This window comes from Strix aluco, chromosome 7 (genome assembly GCF_031877795.1).
Source record: "Strix aluco isolate bStrAlu1 chromosome 7, bStrAlu1.hap1, whole genome shotgun sequence".
Lineage (NCBI taxonomy): Eukaryota > Metazoa > Chordata > Aves > Strigiformes > Strigidae > Strix > Strix aluco.
In genome coordinates this window covers 42,290-66,105 of record NC_133937.1, presented here as the reverse complement: position 1 = coordinate 66,105, position 23,816 = coordinate 42,290, and the positions used below count along the sequence as shown (strand labels likewise).

At 48.7% G+C, this 23,816-nt stretch overlaps 2 protein-coding genes and 1 non-coding gene across 6 annotated transcripts in view; all 3 read right to left on the bottom strand.

Annotated features, from left to right (window-relative positions):
- Positions 1-305, bottom strand: part of CHUK (component of inhibitor of nuclear factor kappa B kinase complex) — a 31,103-nt gene extending 30,798 nt beyond the window's left edge. The window contains exon 1 of one of the 3 annotated variants that reach the window (XM_074830107.1): positions 100-305. In XM_074830107.1, the coding sequence (XP_074686208.1) occupies positions 100-229 (130 nt within the window). In that variant the 5' untranslated portion in view covers positions 230-305. Of the gene's footprint in view, positions 1-73 lie in introns of all 3 variants that reach the window. The other 2 variants (XM_074830109.1, XM_074830105.1) reach the window with 2 other exon arrangements.
- Positions 251-15,805, bottom strand: CWF19L1 (CWF19 like cell cycle control factor 1). 2 transcript variants are annotated; one of them, XM_074830113.1, is made up of 14 exons: positions 15,710-15,805; positions 15,489-15,573; positions 14,893-14,971; positions 12,552-12,653; positions 11,560-11,774; positions 9,489-9,607; positions 8,715-8,799; positions 7,712-7,852; positions 5,367-5,478; positions 3,617-3,696; positions 2,485-2,694; positions 1,580-1,699; positions 577-674; positions 251-488 (listed from the first exon to the last, which is right to left on the bottom strand). In XM_074830113.1, exons 1-14 carry the CDS (start codon positions 15,730-15,732, stop codon positions 344-346), a joined length of 1,614 nt encoding a protein of 537 aa, XP_074686214.1. In that variant the 5' UTR covers positions 15,733-15,805; the 3' UTR covers positions 251-343. The 2 variants fall into 2 exon arrangements, with proteins under 2 accessions (XP_074686214.1, XP_074686216.1); XM_074830115.1 differs by lacking the exon at positions 15,489-15,573 and having other exon boundaries at positions 15,710-15,777.
- Positions 1,865-2,006, bottom strand: LOC141926228 (small nucleolar RNA SNORA12). Its single transcript, XR_012624074.1, has one exon. It is a non-coding gene; the product is annotated as a small nucleolar RNA SNORA12 (small nucleolar RNA).
- Positions 15,806-23,816: the final 8,011 nt, after the last annotated feature.

Genomic DNA, 23,816 nt, shown 5'->3' with positions numbered 1-23,816 from the left:
AGGACACAGCGCCGTCAGCCGCCCCGGCCCGGCCCTCCCCGCCGCCGCCCGGCCCCGCTCCGCGCCGCCCCACCTGGTGCTGGTAGAGGCAGACGTTACCGAAGCCGCCGGTGCCCAGGCGGTCGCGCATCTCCCAGGGCCCGCAGCCGCCCGCCGGCTGCCCCCGCAGCGCCGCCCCGCCGGGGGCCCGCTCCGCGCCGCCGGGCCCGGGGGGCAGACCCCGCTCCATCGCGCCGCAGCCACTCGGCGCCACCGGCAACTCCGCCTTTATTGCCGCGTCATCGCGCGCGCGCCCGCCGCCCGCCCGTTCGTCCGTCCGTCCGTCCGTCCGTCAGCGCCGCCGTCAGGCCCGGAGGGCGAAGTCGAAGGGCTGGAAGTCGCGGCGGAAGGCGCGGGCCTGCGCCGCCTCCTCCGCCCGCTCGGCCGCGCACCGCCGCCAGTCGGCCCGCTGCGGCAGCGCCAGCAGCGCCTCGCTCGCCAGCACCTCCCTGCAAGCACAGCCGCGTCACCCGCCGGGCGGCCCTCGGCGGCGCCCCGCGGGACCGGCACCGGGGGGGGGCGGGGGGAGACACCGACCTGCCGAAGTGCAGCGGGAAGCGGCCGCGGATGCGGTGGAAGAGCTTCTCCCCCGTGTCCAGCTCCACGTAGAAGTAGGGCGTCCCCGGCTGCGCCACCTGCGGGGGGAGAGGCCGCGAGAGGGGCGCCCGCTGCCGCCCCCCCGCCCGCCAGCAACGGGGGCGGCTTTCGGGAAAAACCCCAAAGCGGGCGTTTCCTCCTCAGAGAGGCATTTCTTCAGAGGAAACGCGGCTGAGGAGCCGAGCGACCCGCAGAGACCCGGCTGCGACAGTGGCTGAGCTCGAACTGCAAGGGCCGATGAAGCAGGGGCCGGCTTTTGCGGGGCTCAGCAGCTGATGATGCGCACAGGGCACCACTGTAACATCTTCTGTGGCTTAATTTTGCAGTTACTGCTACAGAGTCATTAAATGAGAGAATCGGGCCGTTCTGATCATTCTTAACCTGAGCTAAGTCATCCCATACTAATACAGCACGTTTTTTGAGCAAGAAAGGCATGTGGAGAGACTACATTCACATTTCCCAGCTGAGAAATGAGCCCCCGAGCTTGCCAACACGGCTATCAACAGCTGTAAGGGCTTACAAAGAGATAAGCATGCACACATGCTATTTCTGGCTCCTGCTGCAGATCAGGTCTCCCTGTGACCACTAAGCACAAAGAAAAAAAAAAACCCTATGTCCCTACTAATTCACTTCCCTGATACTTCTTTCAAATTTCTATCCAAGGGAACCTAAAACTCCCTGATGTGCAGCGGCACTGAGAGGGGGGGTGTTTGGTGTCAGAAGGAATGAATTCAGCAAGCCCTACGCGCAGCTGGAATAATTTTCAGATAAGCAACACATCTAGGAGTTTCACACGGAGCAGAATACGTCTGGCACGTCTGCAACTTAAGTCTACAGTGGTCTGCCTCCAACAGCTTAACCCTGTCACACCAAGTGACCTCAAAGGGACACAGCAGCCTAGACAGGACAGAGGGAAAGTAACAGGTGAAATCACATCTCATACTTGCGTGATATCTGAGTGCTCTGGGATTTCTAATAATTCAATCTGTTGCTCCTGTGCCTGTGCAATAAAGGACTCTTTAATGTCTTCAGAAGTACAGTGGTCCAATGGGACAGGAATCACCTGGGGAGGGAGGACAACATTTCCATAAAAAGAAGACAAGACAAAACAAACCACTTGCACAAAGCAATCCATCACTGGAGCCTCTATGCTCCTCAGTACCACTCAGCATCATCAAACAAGACAGGTGAGCACCTATCTGTTCAGGCTTAAACTTACGAGATTTTTTTCTGTAGGAGAGGAACAAAAAGCTGAAAACTAAAAGCTTGAAAAAGTTCTCAGCACAGCCTTCTCCTTTCTGATCTCTGTGGTAGTTTAAGGCCGCTCTGATACAGTTACAGATCTGCCAGATACAGAAACTACCACAATAAACCCCTAAATGACTGACACACAAGGACAAAAAAGAAAACCTCAAATCAAAGGGCTGGTAGTGGTAGACAATGACCAGCGTTCTACATATATCTTTAGATTTTCAGCCTCCTTCAGACAAAGGCAAGCACCACAGTTCGTGTGCCAGTGTGAGCCAGAGTCAGAGCGAGGTCTTGCAAGTTATCTGTAACTTGTGGTGTGGGCTTTTTAATCAGTTCCATGCAGGGAAAAGTTTTCCTCACCCACTCAACACAACCAACGCTGTGCTGCTGTAACAGGAAGAATTAAAGGACTGTGGCAGAACCAGCACACCGGTTTTATTTTTGCTCTGGCTCTATCTGTGGGTAGGACGACTTCTCTCCATACTCTGGGAAGGCACAGAATAAAGAGGGAAATTTGAAGGTGAGCTTTTTTTTTTTTCAATTCATTTGCAGATAAGCGCAAGTTTATATTCTCCCAGGGTGACACTAAAACCATACCTGTAACTGCAGATGCTGACTCCTATAGTTTCTTTCAAATAGGACATATCTCTTTCCCTTGCTTCTGAAAAATTCCTTCAGGGCAGACTTGTACTTGGTCACTTCTTCCACCACCTCTGAAGACAAGTCAACCACTGACTGATAGTGCCCGATAGGCAAAATCAAGACGTGATCAGGTAATAAGCCACCTTTGGCCAGGGCAAGATAGCACTAGAGTGAAACAATACACACCAATTACTCACTGCAAGCAACACTTACCATGCTGTGGAAAGTTACTCTCTGACTGCATTCTGAGTATCCCCCAGCCTAAGAATTCTGCTTCAGGAACAGGAAAGTCTTCTCCTCTATCTCACTTATTAGGGATTGTTTATTAGCAATTAATTACTAGAGGAATGAGAAAGAGAGGGGCGAGAGATGGGCTGCTAAAGAACCAAAAAAAAAAAAAAAATCTTTTGAATGCCAGAGAATGTCTTGTCTGCAGGAAAGCAGCTGAGTCAACTTCACTACTGTGGCTAAAATTTCTTAGTATGACAAGAAAATCCACTTGAAAATTGTTAACAGCTTTCAAAATAAGCCCGTGGACAAACCTGTCCCTGTAGCAGTGTAAAGTGGATTATGTTGCACAGGAGCAATAACTTTAAGCAAGGATTTAAGCAATGATTGAATTAATCTCCAAGATGCAGACTTTAAAGCTATTTTATCTTCTGTTTAATGTATATGTAACAAAACTGGAACTAATCATCCCAGGGAGATCTGGCAAAACTCCAGACAGTGCATCCTGCTGCCAAAACAGGTCCCAGTTTACACTGATTTCACATTGGAAAAGTTCTGCCAGATGGTAACGTAAGCAAGCCATGAGGGCTGGCACAGCAAAAAGTGTTCTGGCACCATAATCCAGCTCTGCTGCCAGAGCAAAACTGGACCATGCTTCATTTTTTAAAAGACTTTATCTGTATACTTATGCCTTTTATAGGGGAGATGCAAAGAAACTGAAAACAAAACCATGAGTCAGCTTCAAATAATGTTTGTTTGGGTTTTTTTAAGATTTAAAATTGGAGACTGATGTTTTATATTGCTGTGTTTTGGCACGATTCTGCCATCAGGTAGCAAAGAACATGCTATGGGTACTCACATGCGTGCCAATACTAACAACCAAATGCTTCTCAACTTCTGGGCTGGCGAGGCAGAACCAGCAGGGCCCCGTGGGCTGTGCTTAATTGGGAGAGGAAAGAGAAACAAGTGTTAATATAAGGCTTATTTGTCAGAACAAGGAACAGAAAAAGATTTGAAAGAGCTGTTATCTTCCAGCCACCCTTCCCGACTGAAAAAGTGCTGAAGATATCAGAAGGACACAGCTCCTGGAAGCAGATCTGGTTAGAGAACTGGTGCCTCTGGGGAATTTCAGGAAGAGAGGAGGCAGTGGCAGTCACACCCTTGCTGACTGCCATTCTCATCAAGTGCTCTAATTTAATGGAAGAGCACTAATTCCAGGAATTTAGAGGTTACAGCTCACTAATAAGAAAGCACCAGGAAATTTAAACAAACAAGTCAAAACGAGGCAAAATTACTGCATAGATAACAGACAAGGACAGACACTGTCAAGTGCACCTGTCAGTTCTGGCCTATTAATCACACCCAAAACACCTGGATTCACACCCAAATTGTGATACCTGAGCTGACCTTTAATATAAGTTGATGGCATTGGTAAGCTAGGCCTCTTCTTAGGGTCAAACACTAACCTCTGCAGGTTGTGTACAAGAACAAACCAGCAGCTTTGCAAGTGCAGTAAACACGTATGGCTCTCCCAAGAACTGCAGGAAACCAGACGTCCGATTCTGGGGTTCAGTTCTGAGCAGAACAGTGTAACAAGGCTCTCTTCGCATGACATCAAACTCCAGAAGACTTTGGAAGTTATATGAATATTGCACAATGACACACTATGTCCTACAGAAGCGATGGGGGAAAACAAGAAAACCCCCAGACATTCTTTCATCAAAACTGATTGCCGTTACAGCTAGTCGTGCCTCTGCAGGCACGTATAGAGCAATGACACTGTGCTCATTTTACCATAAAGTCATACAGCCTGTACAACTGTTACATGCAAGGACTATGCAAAGGGTTTGTAAATCTAATAAATAAAAACTGAACAATTTAGTCTCACATAACAAAGGCAGCCAGACTTATCTACCAGAGGCATTTTTGAAGAATGTCTTCTTACCCACTGGCAGTGGGAATAGCTTTCAGAGAAACAAGAGGGGAGGCTGACACCTACATTTGCATTTTAAGCATGAATTTCTTTATAACCAAGACCAACATTTCTAAAGATACACGCTTGCAATAACACCGTCACCAAGAAGTCACAATCCTTAAAGATTTCATTTCAATTTCTTCAAGTCAGACAAACTCTAACGAGATTCACAGCACAGAAATACAGAGGTAACAGGAGGGCTTCCTCCCTTCCCAGTTCATTAATACTTTGTGAACTCGCAGCAGAGAACAACTGAAGTGGTGTTTCAAGAACTCATCAGCACTGTGATCCAGTCTCCCGCAGTCCCTCTGAATGGAAACATGCTGCCTTCTGAAACTGCCTGTTGTCATGTTCAGAGGCCAGTCTGGTTCAGCAGGTAAATGGCATCAGCCCAGCTGCAACAGTCACAGACCCAACTAGCTTTTAAACTATGCTTTTGACTTTTCTTTCACCTATTGATTGTCAGGTTTATAAGAAACAAAGGACCCTTCATTCCTCTGTATTCCCACAGCATCTAGTATAGTGACAAAGCACGTTAGCAAGCTGACATGTGCAGCTCAACAGCTTGAGAAAAATGAAGAGTGAGAATGCCTCAAGGGAAGAGCTCAGGAAAAAAAAGCATCTGCATACTTACGGGGTTTTCTGGCTTGCTTAGGTTGGGAGTTCCCTCCCTCTTTCCCATCTGAGGGACGTTTTGTTCCCCGATGCTTGTTCAAATCAAAGAAAAACTGACAAGCTGGTTCTTCCTGTTTAGAAAATGAAACCGAAGCCTGTTGTAACTGCACCACGGAGTCACAGTACATACAAGAATTTGTTTTTTCCGGAAGAGGTGCATAACCACCCTTGAAAAGCATCAACAGCAAAAGCATCAATATTCTGGAACAGAATGAATTGAGCTCTCCCAGTACCACAGCAGACTTTGCCTGTCTGGATACACAGCCTCAGACAGGGAAAAAATTCTGGGAGAGCTGTCCCAAATTGCTACATTCTCCTATTTAGCCTTATGCTGAACATTCAGAATTACTTGGCTTTATGGACTATTCAAACCTTTTTCACTTGACAGCCAGTGCCAAAAGAATGTCTTTATTTCTTAGAGATGGTAACCTCTCAACAGACTCACACAGAGGCTGAAATGATTTGACAACGTTGTCATGTATGGCAAAATGCTATTAGAAGGCTTTAATGCTGCAGAGGAAGGTGCTTGGGAAGAGGAAAGCAAAGAGCAGGGCTGCTCATGCCAGCCTCGCTTGGCTCCCACACAGGAGCACAACTGCAGTCTAAAATCCAACCCATGCTGGAAAACTGGCACGTACAGTGGAAGCATTTTTCCCAGTAAACTTCCCAAGCTTTCATGCCTGTCTTCAAGTGGACATTGAAACTCAAAGGTACAAGAATTTTTGTTTCCATCAAGAGCATTTGGTCTATTTAAAGTCTTACTGCCAGGGGTTAAACACAACAGCAAATCTCAGGGGAGATCAGGAGGTGTCTATCACCCTTGTGCCCACCCATGGTGTCAGAGCCACTGCATGCATGCTCCAGGGAGAAAGGCTGGAGAGCAATGCCTGCGCTTCCTACTTTATACACTGTTTCAGCAAAGCCCAGGTGAAGCCCAACTTCAGGCTGAGTATTTCCCGCCCGCCCCGCCAATGATTTCCCAATTTGGTTTGTCTACATTATGCTAAGATATACAGGCACAGCTATTCACATGTCCACATTAGCGGAGTATCCCACGATGCTTAGAGGGCAAAACATGCTCTGCACAAGGAAATAATCTGGGTCTCTACACGGATGAACACAATCCACTTGTCCGATGATCAAATTACAAAGTTGGCAATTTCAAATCTTCTGACACCAACAGGCCCCAGGAAGGAACCCTTCTGCCCTCAGGTGGCAAGCAATCGATATTTAAAGGAGCACAGAGTTGGTAACTTAGGACACTTGAGAAAAAAAACCCCAAAACTCTACCCAACACCTACCTCACCAGTGTTGAGGGATAGAGTAGAAACGCAACATTAAAAAAAGTAGCAGGTGCGTAGCCAGCAACCTAAGGGAGAAAATGGGGGGCCAGCTGCAAAGGACTAATTTGTAGTCTACAACCTTAGAAAGAATAAGACCATGTGTGCTGAGGTGCCCATAGGGAACAGTCCTGACAAACAAGCAGATCTAACTACAGCATAACCATGCAGACCTGCAGGAAGAATCACAGAATGGTTGGGGTTGGAAGGGACTTTAAAGGTCATCTAGTCCAATCTCCCTGCAATGAGCAGGGACATCTTCAACTCAATCAGGTTGCCCAGAGCCCCGTCCAACCTGACCTGGAATGTTTCCAGTGATGGGGCATCTACCACCTCTCTGGGCAACCTGTGCCAGTGTTTCACCACCATCATTGTAAAAAATTTCTTCCTTATATCTAGTCTGAATCTACCCTCTTTTAGTTTAAAACCATTGCCCCTTGTCCTACTGCAACAGGCCCTACTAAAAAGTCCCTATCTTTCTTGTAAGCTCCCTTTAAGTACTGGAAGGCCCTTATAAGGTCTCCCCAGAGCCTTCTTTTCTCCAGGCTGAAAAACCCCAACTCTCTCAGCCTGTCTTCATAAGGGAGGTGTTGCAGCCCCCTGAGCATCTTCGTGGCCTCCTCTCAACCAGCTCCAACTGTCTTTCCTGTGCTGAGGACACCAGAGCTGGATGCAGTACTCCAGGTGGGGTCTCACCAGAGCAGAGGGGCAGAATTACTTCCCCCGACCTGCTGGCCACACTTCTTTTGATGTGGCCCTGGATACAGTTGACTTAAGAAGGGGTAAACTGTAACAAACTCCCATGCACTGCATCTATACAGTTTGGTTGATGCAAATGGCTTACACAGAACCCTGAAGTGTTTTGGACAGAAATATTCCCAGGTTAAAGCCAAACACTGTTCTAAGCTCCCTGAACACAGAGAGTGAAACCAGAGCACACACGTGAAGGAGAACGCAGCAGTACCTCTGCACACAGGGGTGATTTGGTCTTCTGTGCCTCCATCCGTGACTTTTGGTACGGATTTTCAGTGACGTCCTGGGGCTGTTTCACTAGCTCTGCAGGGTCCATCAAGCTCATCGGCACAATGCTGAAGGCGTAGAGATACTAGAACAAAAACAGACGGCTCAAATGCAAGAAGCTTTTGCCACGACTGCAATTCTGAAGAGGTCAGCTGTGAACTAAGCCACCCTGAAACAGTAACACACAACTTAGCACTGCAAGAACTCAGCGAATCGCTGTTAAAGCTAAGGCAGGACATGAAAAACACACTCCCTGTGCCAGGCTCCCACCCAGTTCAACCAAGAGTTTACAGAGTGCTTCCAAGTGGCTCACTCCTTTCGCTTTAAGGAAAGATCTTTTGAAAAGCAGCAGCGTATCCTTCTTGAAAAAGAAATGACCTTGATCTTTGCATGTTTCCAGGCCTTCTTTCTGTCCAGAACTCCTGGACCAGGAGTTTTTTGTTACCAGGCCTGGTTCCTATGCCTTCTTAATCTCTACCAACCTGTCCTTCTATACCAATATTTCATAACTTTCTTAAGGGGAGAAACAGGTTAGGAAAAACCCAAATCAGCCCTTTCCCATCCCAGAAGTTATTTTCAATCATTTGTAAGGGCTCCTTTGGAATTTCACTTCCTTCCTAACCCAGGCCATGCAAACAGAAAATACGTAAAGCAGCTGGGGAAGGGGAAGGAATAGCAGCTTTCTAACCACCTTCCTCTGCAGCTGTCTTCACAACTACATGCCATTTGACCAGGTAGAGAAGAACAATGATGCCTCAGAACACATCTTGCAGCCCTTAGGCCTCCGACATAATGGGCAAATGGTATCTATTACTGAAGTGACACCAATCCCTCCACTTCAGTCAAGCTTTTAAGTGATCAATGCTGTCCTCTAGCTTGCCAAAGCTGGGCTTACTGCCCTATTACTTGTACTTGAGAAAAGAAGAAAGATTCAACAGTGTCAGTACCTTTTTCTTGGTTGCATTGCCAACATCAGCAAGTGCAATAAACCTGCTCACATGCTGTGGGGTCTCCTGCAGCACTGTGTGATTTCTGTAAGGAAGCAGAAACAGGACTGTACTGGCATATACAATATAGAAAAGGACAGTGGGAAAACCACGTCTCCTCCACGAAGCTACTCAGACAGCACTTCAGCCACATACAGTCTTTGGCCAAGAACAAGGTGGCTTGAGGACAGAGACTCATGAGATCTATGAGCAAAGAGCTGCACAGACCAAAATGACATCTCACTGCAGTCCAAACACAGAAACGAGAGGACAATTCACTAGTCTGAAAACAGCTACACCTTTACAGTGTTTCCTGTGGAAAGGATAACGATCGTACCCAATATAAACATGACAGCCTAAGGTTTGTTTGTAGGTTGTTCTTACACCTACCTTATGTCACTAGTCACATTTTATATACAAAGTTATGACTGAAAACACCACCGTCTTCACTACACAAGAGCTTCTCCATGATACGTTTTCAGTGACACACCCCTGAATTAGGCTGAACATGGTTTAAATGCGACTAAGGGCAACTAATTTGGCATCAGATTCAGAGCAATATACTTGGACAAGTGTTTTCAGCAATAGCACCGTTTCTGAGGCAGCAGGAATTATGATAGTAAGGTGTTGGGGCTGGATGATTTCATAAAATTATTTTAAAGTTGTCCTCCTGTATTTTTTTAAAAATTGAGCTCTTATTAGAAAATAAATGACTTTTCACATGGTCTTACAAACCTGTAAGGAAGTCTTTCATAATAGGCCTTCTTCAGGGCAGCAAAGTGGTACCTTGGTTTCAGACTTGCAGCTAGATCAGATACTAACTTGGAGCCACATTTCTTGGTATCTATTTCTCCCTACAAAATACAACCGAGTTTTATTTAAAAAAAACTGTCAGGTTGCAGTGAAAAGAAACAGTTTTATACAGACCTGGTGCTAGAAACATAGAAACTGACTATAGCGGTCCCCATTCCCCGGAAGCAGAAGAAAAGTCAAAAGGGCTCCATCTCTTATCACCAGAACCTACTCATTTATTCCATTCTGTGCATCCACTCATTTCATCAATCCAAGTTTGTCATATTTTCATTCTCTTGGCCTTGTGAAGCCAGGGCAACACAGAGTGAATTTGGCAAACACCAACACCAATCATTAAGACAAGTTTTGACCACATGCCCAGAGTGCCAAAGCTTTAGTGCATGACTCAAGCAATTAGGAAAGCTCTGAGGTTTCCTTAGGAAGCAAAATTTTATCCCACTCCCATCCCTGAGAAGTCAGAGCAAAACAAAACACAACCAAAAAGCAGACTTCAAACCATTTCCTTGAGTGAAGCCTCTTGTGCTGTCTTTTCCCCATTAGCCTTAGACTGAGAAGTGAAGTAGGGAAGGAGAAGGACAAGGGAAGAGAGAAGTGCAGAAACAGCCTATGTCTGTTACCTTGTTATCTTTGGTAAATGCACGGGGAACGAGACTCTGAACTGGCAGGCATCTGTCACAGCCCTTCATGAGGTAGCAGGACAGGCACTAACCCACCCTCAAGCAGTTTTCCTCCCTGTGCTCCCTCCTGCTGCCCTCGCAGCGGGCATGGCAGAGGGGAGCCCAGCAGCCTCTGCACTGAGGGCAGGCTGCTTCCAGCCCCACTGAAAACAGCCAGAGCTATGAAGCATCTCAGGAAAAGGAAACCCACAGACTTCTCCAGAAAGACAATTCTCATCCATGCAATTTAGCTCCTCACACTACTTCTGCTGAAAGAGAAACTTCAGGTGACAAAGTGCAAGAGACCTAATTTTTCATTCCTCAACTTCCTGCTTTATTTGAGCAACGGGATTTCAGGGTCTCAGCACCCAAGGGAATCTCCAAGACTTACTACTGAAATCCTCAGGTGATGAAGCACACTCTCCAACACTATTAATATACTCCTCTGCTAATTCAAGTGAGTACATTCTCAGAAGATTCATGTTGAGGGAAGCCAAGTGTAGAATGATACACTGAACCACTACAGAGAATCCCCATGGGAATTTCGAGACACGAGTTTTCTTTTTAAGACAGAACATCCCTACAACTTGTTTCTCTCCAACTCCCTAGGCTAGCGGGGTTGGGGTTTTTTTTGGGGGGGGGGGGGGGGGGGGCGTGGAGATGAGGAGGGTTCTTTATGCTTTTAGACTGAGGATTGTATCTCTTTTGGGATGTTGAAAGATACCAAGAGGAAGCAAAAAGCATACTTTTGCCATGGTATGTGGCCTTACTCTCCAGGAAGGTTTCAGATCACTGGAACTTACAACTGGAAAATCACTTCTGCTGAGGAACATTAACAACAGAAAACTGGACACGAATGAAACGACATCCTCCAAATCCAGACAGAGGAAGAACCAGATCATTTAGTACAGCTGACTGATACTTAAGGAAATAAACACTAAACCACTTAAAAAGTTTTGAACGGGGGAGAAAGAACAACTAAATGTCAAGTGGTATTGAAGAAGCTTAGAGCACAGCATTCCATGACAGAGACTAGCAGCATCGTTCCACAGCAACTGCAGCCAGCTGAATTCAGAGCAACATATGTGATCATATGGAAACTCTTGACTCTTATTTTGCAGGCAGGGACAGACAAAACACCCTGAAGTTTCACAAGTCCCCCTCCCCATTGGTCCTTCTTCTCTGAAGATCCAGAGCGTTCGCTGTCCATTTTTTACTCTCAGCTTTCTCAAGCACTCAGAGATGGCCCAATAGCCCAAACTGGCACAGCAAGCAGAAGGGCAACCCTTTGTTAAATGCATCTAGAAACCCATTCTATGGGAAAACAGAACACTTACCGCACTGTTGGCAAAAGTCCCCACGTCTCTGGGCCAGGGGGATGTCAGCAATATATCCACACCTTTGAAGTTCGGGGTTGATAACAAAGATGTTTTTAATTCTGCCACGTCCTTTGTGCTGAAACTGTAGGCAGGAGCTGGCTCATCCTGGGACTCGGTACCACTCAGGTATGCGATCTGCAGTCCAGAAGTACCACTGTAAAGACCTCGACGGCCTGCATTAATACACCGGCACGCACTTGAGATGTAGACACTGCATCACAGACAGAGGGCCAAATTCAGCAGTCCTGCCTTACTTCTACTGAAACTATCCTTACAGACAGCTCATTTTCTGTGCCCATAAACTGTGGGAAAGACAAGTTTTAAAAGTGCAATGGCTCACACCCAACACTCCTACAGTGCAGCAGCTGTTCAGACAACCCCCAGTCTTCTCTTCTCACTTCTATCTTGCTTCCCAAAAGTCAATCCATATCAAAAGTTCGGTATGAAGGCTGAGTAAAAAAAAAAGACAACTGCAAGTGCCTTTACTCATTATGTTTTTTGCTGGGTGGCATTCTGGAAAGAAACTAGTTTTTCCTTTTAGCTTTGCTACAGCTTCATTACCTTTAAAGATGACACTTCTTACCTCTGCTACTCCAGTACAGCCTCAGAGCATAGCAAAAGTAGGAAACCTTCCCCATACAAAGACAGGCTTGCTATGGGAATAAGATATTCTCAAAGAACAGACTCTTTCAACCACTCTTCCTTTTGGTTAGCAAGGTCAGTGTTAGAAACAACAAAAAGAAAGCAGGGTTCTCTCTCACATTTTACATAGCACATTGTATCAGCCTTTCAGCATGGAGTTCAACTCCAGTCTGAACCCCAGAATAAGAAATGCCACCTTAAAATTTCCAGAAAAAGAAAGGGCTTTGAAGTGGGAAAATCAGAAAACATTCATGCAAGCACCACTGGGCAAATGCACATCCCTTATCACAAATCACCTGCAGCCTTACCTAAATAAGTGATGTTCTCAGCCAATTCACAGCCACTGACGTCTGGAAAATAGTGCACAGTCTCTTGGTCATTAGCGCCAAGCACGTAGGTTGGAATTGGAGCTGAGGAAGAAAACCACATGCACTCAGTCTGCTTTAATTCAAGCACATTAGCACAGGTTCAGTCCACATTTACTAGGAATTGCAGCAGGTCCTGTCCATTCCTACAGACCCCATCACCACCCCTTTGTAGAGTGCCAAGAAGCAGTAAGCACAGAACAAGAAACCTTCCTTCAGAATAAGTTCCCAAGCCTGCTGTTTCCACAGATGCACACAGCACCAGCAGAGAATAACCTCTGTTTTAAATATGTCTTGCTCCACTGCCTACATCAGAAGATCAGCTGTGAAATGATCTATAGCCCTAAAAACACGGGTCTCTCCTAGGGCATTGCTAAGTAAATACCAGGTTATTCAGTTTAAGCTGATCTAAATTGATAAGGCTATCAAAAAACTGCAAACCATTGATGTTTTAGGGGAAAAGCTCAAGTTCATCAGCATGTTGATTCGCTTAGTAGAAGAACTCACTGCATGACTTTACCTAGAACTGGTGGATATAATAATAATAAAAAAGCAATAAGCAAGTACCAGTTTTAATTTCTCTATGGCTGGGTGATCAATAAAAATTTATTGCTCCAAACAGTGTAAGTCAAATCTTTTCAAGCTATCACAGAAAAAGCAATGACTGATGTCAGAGACACCTCCTGTAGCCTGCCTGCCAGACCAGTACACCAATAAGCTGGTCAGCAGTTCACCTGGTCAGCAGGTCCTAAGTTTTTCACTGAATAAAAACCAGTAGTACTTTCCTATTTAAGAAGGGAGAGCAGCAGCAATACAGCAGCTTTGCTACAGCTGTTATTAGGCTGTTGCTTGAAGTTCCAGTTCCCACAGTCAAAAGATACAGGAGATTGCTTTCAATTGCAGAGCAGAGTTTGAAAACTTTATGAATGGCTTAAAACCAAAATGAAGTGACAGGAATCTTGTTTGTATCTCTGTGCATATAGGAGAGGTTATAAACTATAGATTTCACAGGGTAAAGACAATTCAAGTGAGGGTGAGCAAAAGAGCATCGGTCCAGGGAAGACTTTGCTGTTAACACCCACTCTTGTCCCTGCATGCACAGGAGAGCTTCCACGGGGAGCAAAGTTTAAACCAGTAACAATTCTTATATTATCATAGCAACAGGAACCCAAGGCAACACGCCTCGCCATGTAAGTCCTCAGCCACAAGCAGCAAATAGGACAATCTTTGTCCAGACAGCTCGCACAGACGCACAAACATGCAGGGCATAACTGGGGAGTGATGCAGCAGCAGAGAGGAACTAGAAAGCAAGAGTCCCAGCTTCTTTCTGGCTTGCCTCACGCCACGGGCGAGAGCCAGAGTAACACTGAAGGGGAAATAGGAACACTACAAATGCTCATGAGGTAGCATCTCCCTTACAAGACAGGTGTAGAAAGAGGCAGAGAAGTCCACGAGAACTTTTCATATCCATGGCTGGGAAAACGTCTTCAGCACAAGGGCTGCGGGGACCGAGGAGGAATGGGCAAACCCTGCTCCTTTGGAAAGCCTTATGATCTCCAAGGCTGAAGAGCAGATGCTCAGCCCGCCAGCACCTCTGCTTTCCCCTTTCCCCTCAGGGCTGAGTGCAGGGAGGGGAAGAACAGCACTGCTAGACACTGCGGAGAGGTCAGCAGTAGAAGCGTGAAGGTGGGTGTGAACAGGGAATGACTGGGAATTTCTGCGAGGGAAGCACCAGGAGTGGCAAAAGAAGGGTTAGACACTGGCAGGTGTGCTGGGATCCCATGGCCTGCTGACCAAAGCGCCGTAAACATCTACGTACATCTTCTCAGGCTACCCGGGATGAGAAAACAAGGACCACTCCACACGGCAGCCAGCAGCGGAAACTGTAAGGAGGTGATGGCAGGAAGAGAAGTGGAGCCATCAGATATCCAGGCAAGAAGAGAGAAGACCCTGACGCCAATCAGTAGCATCCTGTCTCTCTCCTGTGACTGCAAACAGCGCTGGCCAGACAACCCAGGCACAGGCCTTCATGCCCAAATCATGGGCTGGCCACTCGGGCAACGTGCATCTTTGTGCTCCCGAGTCTGACAGCATGACAGAAACGAGTTTTGGTTTAAAATAAACCTGTCTTTTCCTCCTGTGTGGAGTTTTCCTACCTGAGTTTAACTGCTTTAACATTACACTGCTTAACTGCAACTTCTGAATTCAAAAGCATACTGCAACGAGATGGTAAAGCGACTTGTGAAACAGTGCGAACACCAGCACCCAGCGTGACTCTCCTTACCTTTCTTGGCCCCTGTGCGGTACTCTGCCCATTCTGCCTCTGAAGTAGAGCCAAAAAAATTCCCAACACACAAAAGCATCTGAAAACATCAGACAAAGTGAGAATTGCCATTTGACCGAAGACACAACATACACAACTTTTATGCTGACACGCTGTACTGCCACAACGCTGTGACATGTATCACTCCACCAGCATTTTGTCAGCCACGGTAAAGAGGTGTCTCTTATCTGTGTCGCGTGTTAAAGGCATGACAGCGACATTCACAGCTGCTCTCCCGCACTCTCTGCCCACAGATTACGGCTCCTTCCAAGCTTTGGTGCTGGACAAGGAGGGCTGAGGGGGTGCAAAGTCCCCTCCGCTGGCCCCTGCGTACCCCCAGCAGAAAGGGAAGGGTCACGGAGGGACAAGCGCGGCTCCGGACAGCAACACTTGCCCAAGCACCCCCAGCGCATCCCCTCCACGCGAAACCCACCCAGGAACTTCTCCCGTGCCAGCCCGGGGCAGGCTCCTGACCTGAGCATCCCGAGGACGGGAACGGGAGCCCCACACGGAACAGCCCCGCTCCCCCGCTGCCCCCCAGCCCCCCGGAGTCTTACGTCGAAGATGCCGCTCTTGCCCTGGATGGCCCGGACCCGCCCGAAGAGCGTCTCCAGCCGCCCCTCCACGTCTCCACACGCTAGCCTACGGGACACGGCGCGTCAGCGGCCGGCGCGGCACGGCGCGGCCCCGCCTCAGCGGCCCCCTCTCCCGCCGCCCGGCCCGGCCCGGCCCGGCCCGGCCCGCTCCCGCCCGTCCCGCTCCGCTCCGCCGCACTCACACGCGCAGCGGCGCAGCCGCCATCCCGGAGCCGCTCGTCCCAGAGAGGGGCCGCCGCGCCGCGCCGCGAAACCCCCCCCGCTTCCGGGTGCGTCACCTAAAGCGTCCCCCCGCGCTTCCGGGTGCGTCGCCCAAAGCGCCCCCCCCGCCGCCGGTTCCGCGGAGAGCGGAGATGTCCGGGCGGGAGCGGGAGCGGGAGCCGCCTGCCCGGGGCCGTGCCGGTCACCGGCTGTCACACACAAGGGCTGAGGGAGCTGCGTGGCGGCCGCGGGGGCCGCTGGCCGTGGCCGTGGCACAGTCCCGGCACCGGGAGGGGCTCCGGAGGAGCGGAGGGAAGCAAGTGTTGCCCCTCACTGCCACAGGGAGGGTGTGGGGAGCTGCCGGCTGGCCGGGCCCCGCTGCCATTCCCGGGAACGGGATGGAGCAACCAAGCCTGGAAACCACCTCCAGGCACGGGGAAGTGACCGGGGGAGTCTGCGTGGATTCACCGAGGGGCAGTCACGTTCCCTCAGCCTGAGGAGACGCTGGTGAGGCCGCACCTCGATGAGTGGGTTCAGTTTTGGGCCCCTCACCACAAAAAGGCCATTGAATGACTCGAGCGTGTCCAGAGAAGGGCAACGGAGCTGGTGCAGGGTCTGGAGCACAGGTCTGATGGGGAGCGGCTGAGGGAACTGGGGGGGTTTAGTGTGGAGAAGAGGAGGCTGAGGGGAGACCTCATGGCCCTCTGCAACTCCCGGAAAGGAGGGTGCAGAGAGGGGGGATGAGTCTCTTGAGCCAAGGAACAAGTGCCAGGACAAGAGGGAATGGCCTCAAGCTGCGCCAGGGCAGGGTCAGACTGGCTCTTAGGAAGGATTTCTGTCCAGAAGGGGTTGTTGGGCGTTGGAATGGGCTGCCCAGGGCAGGGGGGGAGTCCCCATCCCTGGAGGGGTTGAAGAGTCGGGCTGACCCAGCGCTGAGGGATCTGGTGGAGTTGGGAACGGTCAGTGTGAGGTTCATGGTTGGACTGGAGGAGCTTCAAGGGCTTTTCCAACCGAGATGGTTCTGTGATGGCCTTCTCCAGTGAGGTGGCCACGCACCCTCCACCAGTCTGCAAGTCCTACAAAACTGAGAGGAGTGGCTGAGGCACCGAAGGCCCGTGCTGCCATCTGAGCAGGGTGAGAGAAACCTTGTGAAGTTCAACCAAGGGAGGTGCAAAGTCCCTTCCCCTGGTGGAAGAATTACCCTGTGCACCAGGACAGGGTGTGGGCTGAGCATTTGGAAAGTGGCCCTGCAGAGAAGAACCTGGGGGTCCTGACTGACAACAAATTGGGCATGAAACGAGAAAGAAGAGGTTTCATCTTGACAGAGAATTTTTTTACAGTGAGAACAATCAATTGCTGGAACAACCTCCCCAGGGACATGGTAGAGTCCCCATTACTGGAGGGTTTCAAGGTGCAGCCAGACAGGGTGTGAGATAGTCTCATCCAGGCTCCCTTTCCCACAAGAGGTTGGACCAGATGATCTTTGGAGGTCCCTTCCAGCCTGGGTTCCTCTGTGACCTGTGAGTCTGAGCCAGCGGAGTGGGCTGACCCCTGCTAACAGCCAAGCACCCACACAGCCACTCACTCACTCCCCTCTTCCCTGGGATGGGTGGAAAATAGGAGTTGCTGAGATGACTCATGGATTGAGATAAAAACAGTTTAAAAGGCAAAGGAAAAGCTGTGTGCACAAGCAATGCAAAATACGGAATTTATTCGCCGCTTCCCAGTGGCAGGCTGATGTTAAGCCGCTCTCTGGGAAGCGGGGCCTCAGCACACACAGCGTTTCCTTGGGAAGACTTAACACCATCACCGCAAATGTCGCCCCCGTCGTCCTCCTTTTCTTCAACTGCTGCTGGGGCAGGCTGGTTCTGACTGCTCGCTGGGTGCTGTGAGGGGAGGCAGGAAGGTCTGCAGATCCATACGGACACACAGAGACATGCACACTCACACAGACATGTACAGACACACAGGCACACACACTCGTGGGGGCTCACAGCCTGCCACAGCCCAGGCGCTGCCGCTGCCATCACACACCAGCAGTGACAGCCACATCCCCTCCTCTGCTGGGGCTGGCACAGCCAGGAGGCCACTTGTGCAGGCACACACACACGTGACACTCTCGGGGCTCGTGGGCACACATGTATTTGGGGATCCCCCGGGCACTGTTTGGAGGGTGTGGGTGTGTGTCAGAGGTGTATGGGTCTGTTTGTGTGTGTGTAAGGGGTGTGTAGGTCTTACTGTAAAATTGGGGGTGGGTAGGTGGGTGCCCACGTGTCGGTGTATGTGTGTGCAGGCTGAGTGGGGGTGTGAGGGGTGCACGCGTCTCTGTGTGACTGCAGAGTGTATGGGACTCTGTGTGTGTATCGGCACGTCTGTGTGTGTGTGTGACAAACGGAGCTGTGCGCATGGAGTGCATGGGTCTGCGTTTGTGTGTGTGTGCAGAGGGTGTGTGTCTATTGTCCAAGAGCAAACCACGAGGGCTGTTTTGGTCGGTGTGCCAGCAGCGGTGTGCAGGGGCTGCCCTCGCTCAGTCCCCTGAGAGCAGAAGACACCGCAGCCTTGCGTTCAGCATCACACCCTTGCTGACCGCTGCCTCCGGGCAGACTCCTGAAACCACACGGTTCCCAAAGGGAGGCCAGAGGAAGTCCTGTCAAAAATGGAAGCAAAAGTCTCCAGAGTATTGCCTTGCAAAGCCAATCTTCTGTTTCTTTGCCATCCGAAACAGGAGGTCTGCAGCTGCACCAAGCACATCCAAAGCTGCTCAGAGAGCCCATGTCCTGTGGCAGCTCCATCAGCCATGCCCAGCTGACCAGCACCCTCTGCGCCTGCAGTGCCGTGGCCAGGGCAGCACCTCCCTGCTCATCTCTGGCCAACCCTGCTTCCAGTGCTCCAAAGATGAAGCAGCTCCCGGGGAACTGCAGCCTGTGACTCCCCACTGCTGCAGGCATGTGAGGCATCGCTCACCCTCCTGCCTCTCTGGAGGGTCTCGGTGGCCCTGGGGGAAGGTGGGACATGCAGCCTCCATGGCAAGGAGGAGAGGGAAGTGACATGAAGGTGCCTGGGCAGAAGGTGCCAAGCCAAAGCATGGCAGGGGCTGCTGCTCTGCACAGGGACACTGGTGGGGCTGCCACAGGGCTGGGACAGTGCCCTGGGGTGCCATCCCAGTGGGAGATGGAGGCCAGGCTGCTCAAGACCACAACTGCCTTGGGGCTGCTGTGTGTCCCAGCTGGCACGACCAGGCTGTGGGCTGGCGTCGCCTCGCTTTGCTGTGCCTGTTGTGAGGCTCTGGGCTCTGTCCCTGCTGGGCTCCCTGCCCATGACCATGTGCTCCAGGGTCCCTTTGTCACCATGGAAGGGGAAGAGTCGGGTCACAGCCTTGCTTTGGGGCATGGCTTATCCTGCTGCCCTACAAGCAGTCGGGTGGCAGAGCAGAGACGGGGCAGTGCCAGGAGCTGGGCACTGGCGACCTCCTGGGAAAGGTGGGGAGTTGGAGTAAATGTGAGCTGTTTGGGGCACCAGATCACGGCCTTGGCACGCACGTGGGATTGGGTTCCTCTCCCTCCCCACAAGACCAGTGTTCCTGTGTGTGCTGGGTCTGCCTGGGGTTGAGCCAATTCTCTTCACAACAGCCCATATGGTGCTGTGGTTTGGATTTGTGACCAAGATAGTGTTTTGGTACCCAGTGAGTAGACTGGGGTGGGCAAGAGGCTGGAAGGGGACACAGCTGGGACAGCTGATCTCAACTGACCAAAGGGATATTCCAGACCATATGACACTGTGGTCAACAATAAAACTGCAAAATGGTGGTGGGAACCATTGCTTAGGGACTGGCTGGGCATTGGTCTGCTTGTGAGAGGTGATGAGGGATTGCATTTGCATCACTTGCTTTGATTTTTTTGGTGCTGCTGTTGTTTTTTCTTTCTTCTTCCTTTTTCCTTTGCTTATTAAACTATCTTAATTTCAACCCACAAGTTGAAAACCACAAGTGGTGTAGGGGAGAACTTTGTAGAGTAGGGCTGAGGGTTGGACTCGATCCCAAGGGTCTTTTCCAACCTGAATGGTTCTGTGATGCTGTGATTCTATAATAGAAACATTACAGAGGGAAGTTACTGAAATTTCTAAAGTCACCCTTCAAAACAGAATGGCTCTAGATATGATGTTGGCCTCACATGGGAGAGTGCGCAGTTGTGAATTCTAGTTGTACATACATGGACAAAACAGGAAAAATAAATGTAGATTTAGGAATAATAAAGCAACAATTAGGTATTTTGCAAGAGATACAAAAGGACAATACTTCCTTAGGCTTTGAAGAAATATGGGACAAGCTTACTTCATGGTTGCCAAACTAAAGATGGTTAAAACAATTACTTGAATTGTAGAGATAGCTGTGATGATTGTAGTAACTTGTTTATCAATTCAATGTTGTAACTGCTATTCACGATATAGCAAATTCATTTAAATGAGGGATGGGGCTATAAGCACTATACCCTCAAAAGAAAAGGGGGGAATGAAAGGGAATGAAAGGGCTCAAACTAATGAATTTCTGACAATTATTAAGACTAAACTGTGATGTATGAGAGCTTTGCTTGTGTTTTGCTTCATTTGTTTCTCAAGGACTTCTGACTCCTCAACTGTTTCCTCAGGTCCCTTTGTCTGTTTAGGTAAGATTGAAAGGCTCGTCAGGCTCCTGACGGAAATCACTGAGAGCAGACTCAAGGCCTTCAGTGGGCACTTGGGCAGCTCCTAGAATGGGAAAACTAAGGTAAGAGAGGGGCTCGAACAAAGAGACCCTGTTATAAAGAGGATGATTCTGCTGATTTAGGAAGGAGGCATCTGGACTTTACTTCACAGCTCGTGCTCTGGAGAGAGGGTCAACTAGTGAACACCGTGAAGAAGACTGCTTACTTCCTCCCTCAATCACCGAAGACCCTCACCCTATTTCCACTACGCATGCTCAGACTATGTAAATGAATCCCAGGAACTCATTGTCATAAGACACCCCTTTCCAGGAAATCTACTGAATATGTATGGTTTGTGTGTATGTAAACGGATGTCCCTTGCTAGTTTGGGGGAGCCCTTATGGTGGAGAATCCCCTGGGCGACCCCAGTGCTGCTAATAAAAAATTCCTGCTGAACAGGAAAAAACTTTACTGTTGAGTCAATTGCTTTGTTTCGTAGCCATTCCCCATCTTGCATAGCAACACATCTAAAATACTGAAATGTGCTCTTTTTATTGCTGTTAACATTCAAAATTTTGTTTTGGTCTAGTCAGCAAGTTCCCATCCTTCCCTTTACCCCCCCAGAGTGTGCAGGATCCAGACCTTCTCTCCACGCCCTGCTATGTGTAGCCTGTCTTTGTTCATTTCGCTGCCTCATACCAAGAATACAGCAAACAACTGAGATGGGTGCTGTGTGCTCCAGGCCAAGGAGAGTGTTAAATGGTCCCATGCAGCTGTGCAGCACGCTACGTTTTGGAAGGAACATGGGGATGATGTATCGGAAGTTACTGAAAATGAGGTGATAGGGTAGTGGTTTATTTTCAGTGCCTGGTTTGCGAGAGAATATACTCAAATATTCCAGAATACTGAACTATTAGAGAAAAATGAGTGCAAGGTAAGGAGCATCATGCTGCACATAGATGTATGTTTTAATTTCATTCAACTAGAAAGTAAACAAAGATTGTACCTGCAGAAGAATTCCAATAGCTGTCTTTGTTTCCCAGGGTGAACGTACAAGCACTGGGGAGCAGTCTGCAGGATCAGAACGTCTGCCTGCTCTGGGTGATAAACCCTCCAGAGAGGAAAGAGAAACCCCACTTTTTAAAATACAGCTCTACTTATCTTAATATTTCTTCTTGTTAGATTGTGTTGGTGGTCAGACTCTAAGCATGTGATTGAGCTGTTAAAAAATCAAGATATTTAAGGATTATTTACTGTATTAAATCCTCTCCCAAGCAGTGCACTCTGTTACCCTATGCATAGTATAATGGCATGACTGCCATGACTGGTAATTTTCCTTTTCTTTCCTAGTACAAGGATGCATTTGTGAAGGTGAATCCAGGGTACAAGTGGTGCCCCACAACAGACAAGCCCGTGAAAACCCAGACATGAATTAAGTTGCCGAGACTCTAGTTAAGCCTCTGCATAATAACCTAAAATATTCCTCAGTGCATCATTGCTTTCAAGAGTTGAGTCCAGGTGTGTGGCATATCAGAACCCATACCTCGTTTGGGGTCCAGATACGATTGATTTTAAGTTCAGGCTTATCTGCTCTTAGAGATTTTCATTTTCTAGTCAGAGGAAAATGCTGATTGTGTGCATTCTTCTCTTTCATAGAGTGCTGTGCTATGTTTAGTAATTTACTGTTTACAGAAATAAATTATGGGTGTCTATGAGGTTGGAGGTGCTAATGTTCTTGTGGAGGAATGTACCAGTGGAGGTAACTTTTTGCATTGAAATTCAGAGAAGTGTAATTTAATTTCACTTAAAATGGGCTCTTTTGCCCGTTACACCTTGGAGGTTAGATTCTAACCTTTCAAACATTTCAAAAAATGAAATAAAATCAAATCTATGAAGAAGTGTAGGTGGAGCACCTGAGCTGGTGAAAGGCAGCTAATCCCTCACTGATACCCACACATAGCAGAACTCTTGCAGTCATGGCCTTGAAATCCAGAGCCGTTAATGTTAAATACTGGCAGCTAAAGAAGCTAACAGTCAAGGTAGAAAATAACTTTTCCCCCACCATACTTTTTTCTTTTTTTTTTTTTTTTTCATTTTAAAGTTGCTATTTTTATGAATACTGATGTATTTGATACTTTGTCATATCCTACCCGGTTTATGACAAGTGGCACTTTTCTGCTTACAGAGATTGTGACCTGGAGAGTGGAAAATGGTTTAATGGAACAAGTGTGAAAGGATAGAAAGCGATAAAAAGGCCTGTATACATTTTTGCCAGTTTAGCAGTATGAAAATTCGTGCAATGAAATTCCTTCTGGCTATGAAGGAACTGTGAAATGTGGTCAGAATAAAGCTTTTCATGCTACATAGTTGTGATACATGGAAGACCAGTTCTGAAAATCTCCATCCCCTCATCCTGTTCTGCTTCTGCCATCAGAGGAGTAATTTTTATGCTCCTTAAGGTTTATTAACTAAACAGAACAAGTAGTAGGTTTAGGTCTGCCTGGCTCCTGTCCCCCAGCACTCCTGCCGGGATATCCCACTCTAGAGCTTCCTGAGTGCAGAGAGATCTTCAGCCGACACCTGTCAAAGCAGAGGCCAGAGAACTTGAGAATTAATTAGAAACTAATTTAACCCATTGTTTTATCTATAGAGCCATTTGTTTCTGAAGAAGTCCCTCTTGAGTCCTATGTGTGATTTTTTTTTACAGTTTTTTATTTATTTATCTATTTTCTGCAGACCGAGTCAGTGCCACTGAGGGTAAGCCGGGAGGAGGAAAGAGGAGAAGAAATGAGATGCTGAGGAAGTTTTATTACAGCAGGAAATGAGACATATGCAGTGGCACGATCTGAGCATCCACTGTCTCTGGTAATTATTTCAAAGCCTTGATCGAGTTCAGCCTGGCAGAAGTTGGCAGTCTGTGTCTGTGTGTGCCCCCACGCACAAACGGCTGCTGGACAGAGAGCAGCGAGATCTAGAACGGGGACGTTCCCGGGGTGAGGAAGGGGCTCTCCGACAGGCCGGTCAGACGGACTCCCCTCACCTGCTGGATGGAAATTCTGGGTTAATCCACAAACAGCCAGCCTGGCTGCTGGCAAGGTCCAGACCAAACCGTTCTATCTGGTCCTCTGTCCCCACTATCGGGAAGGTCATGGAGGAGCTCCCACCCCTGGCCCTGGGAGCCCCCCAGACCTGTCCCCAGGGTTGCTGGTGGCCCTGCACCCCCCGCTGGCAGGCTGGGCAGTGGCCATGTTAGCGGGCACCCCCCTCCTCCCCCAAGGGCTCTTCTTGTGCCCCTCTTTGGAGACCAATCTTCTACACTGATCTGAACTGCCACATCATTTATTTCCCCCCACCTTTCTTTTTTACATTGGTCCTTCTTCGTCTCCTCTGGTTTCAGCTGAGGCTTCCT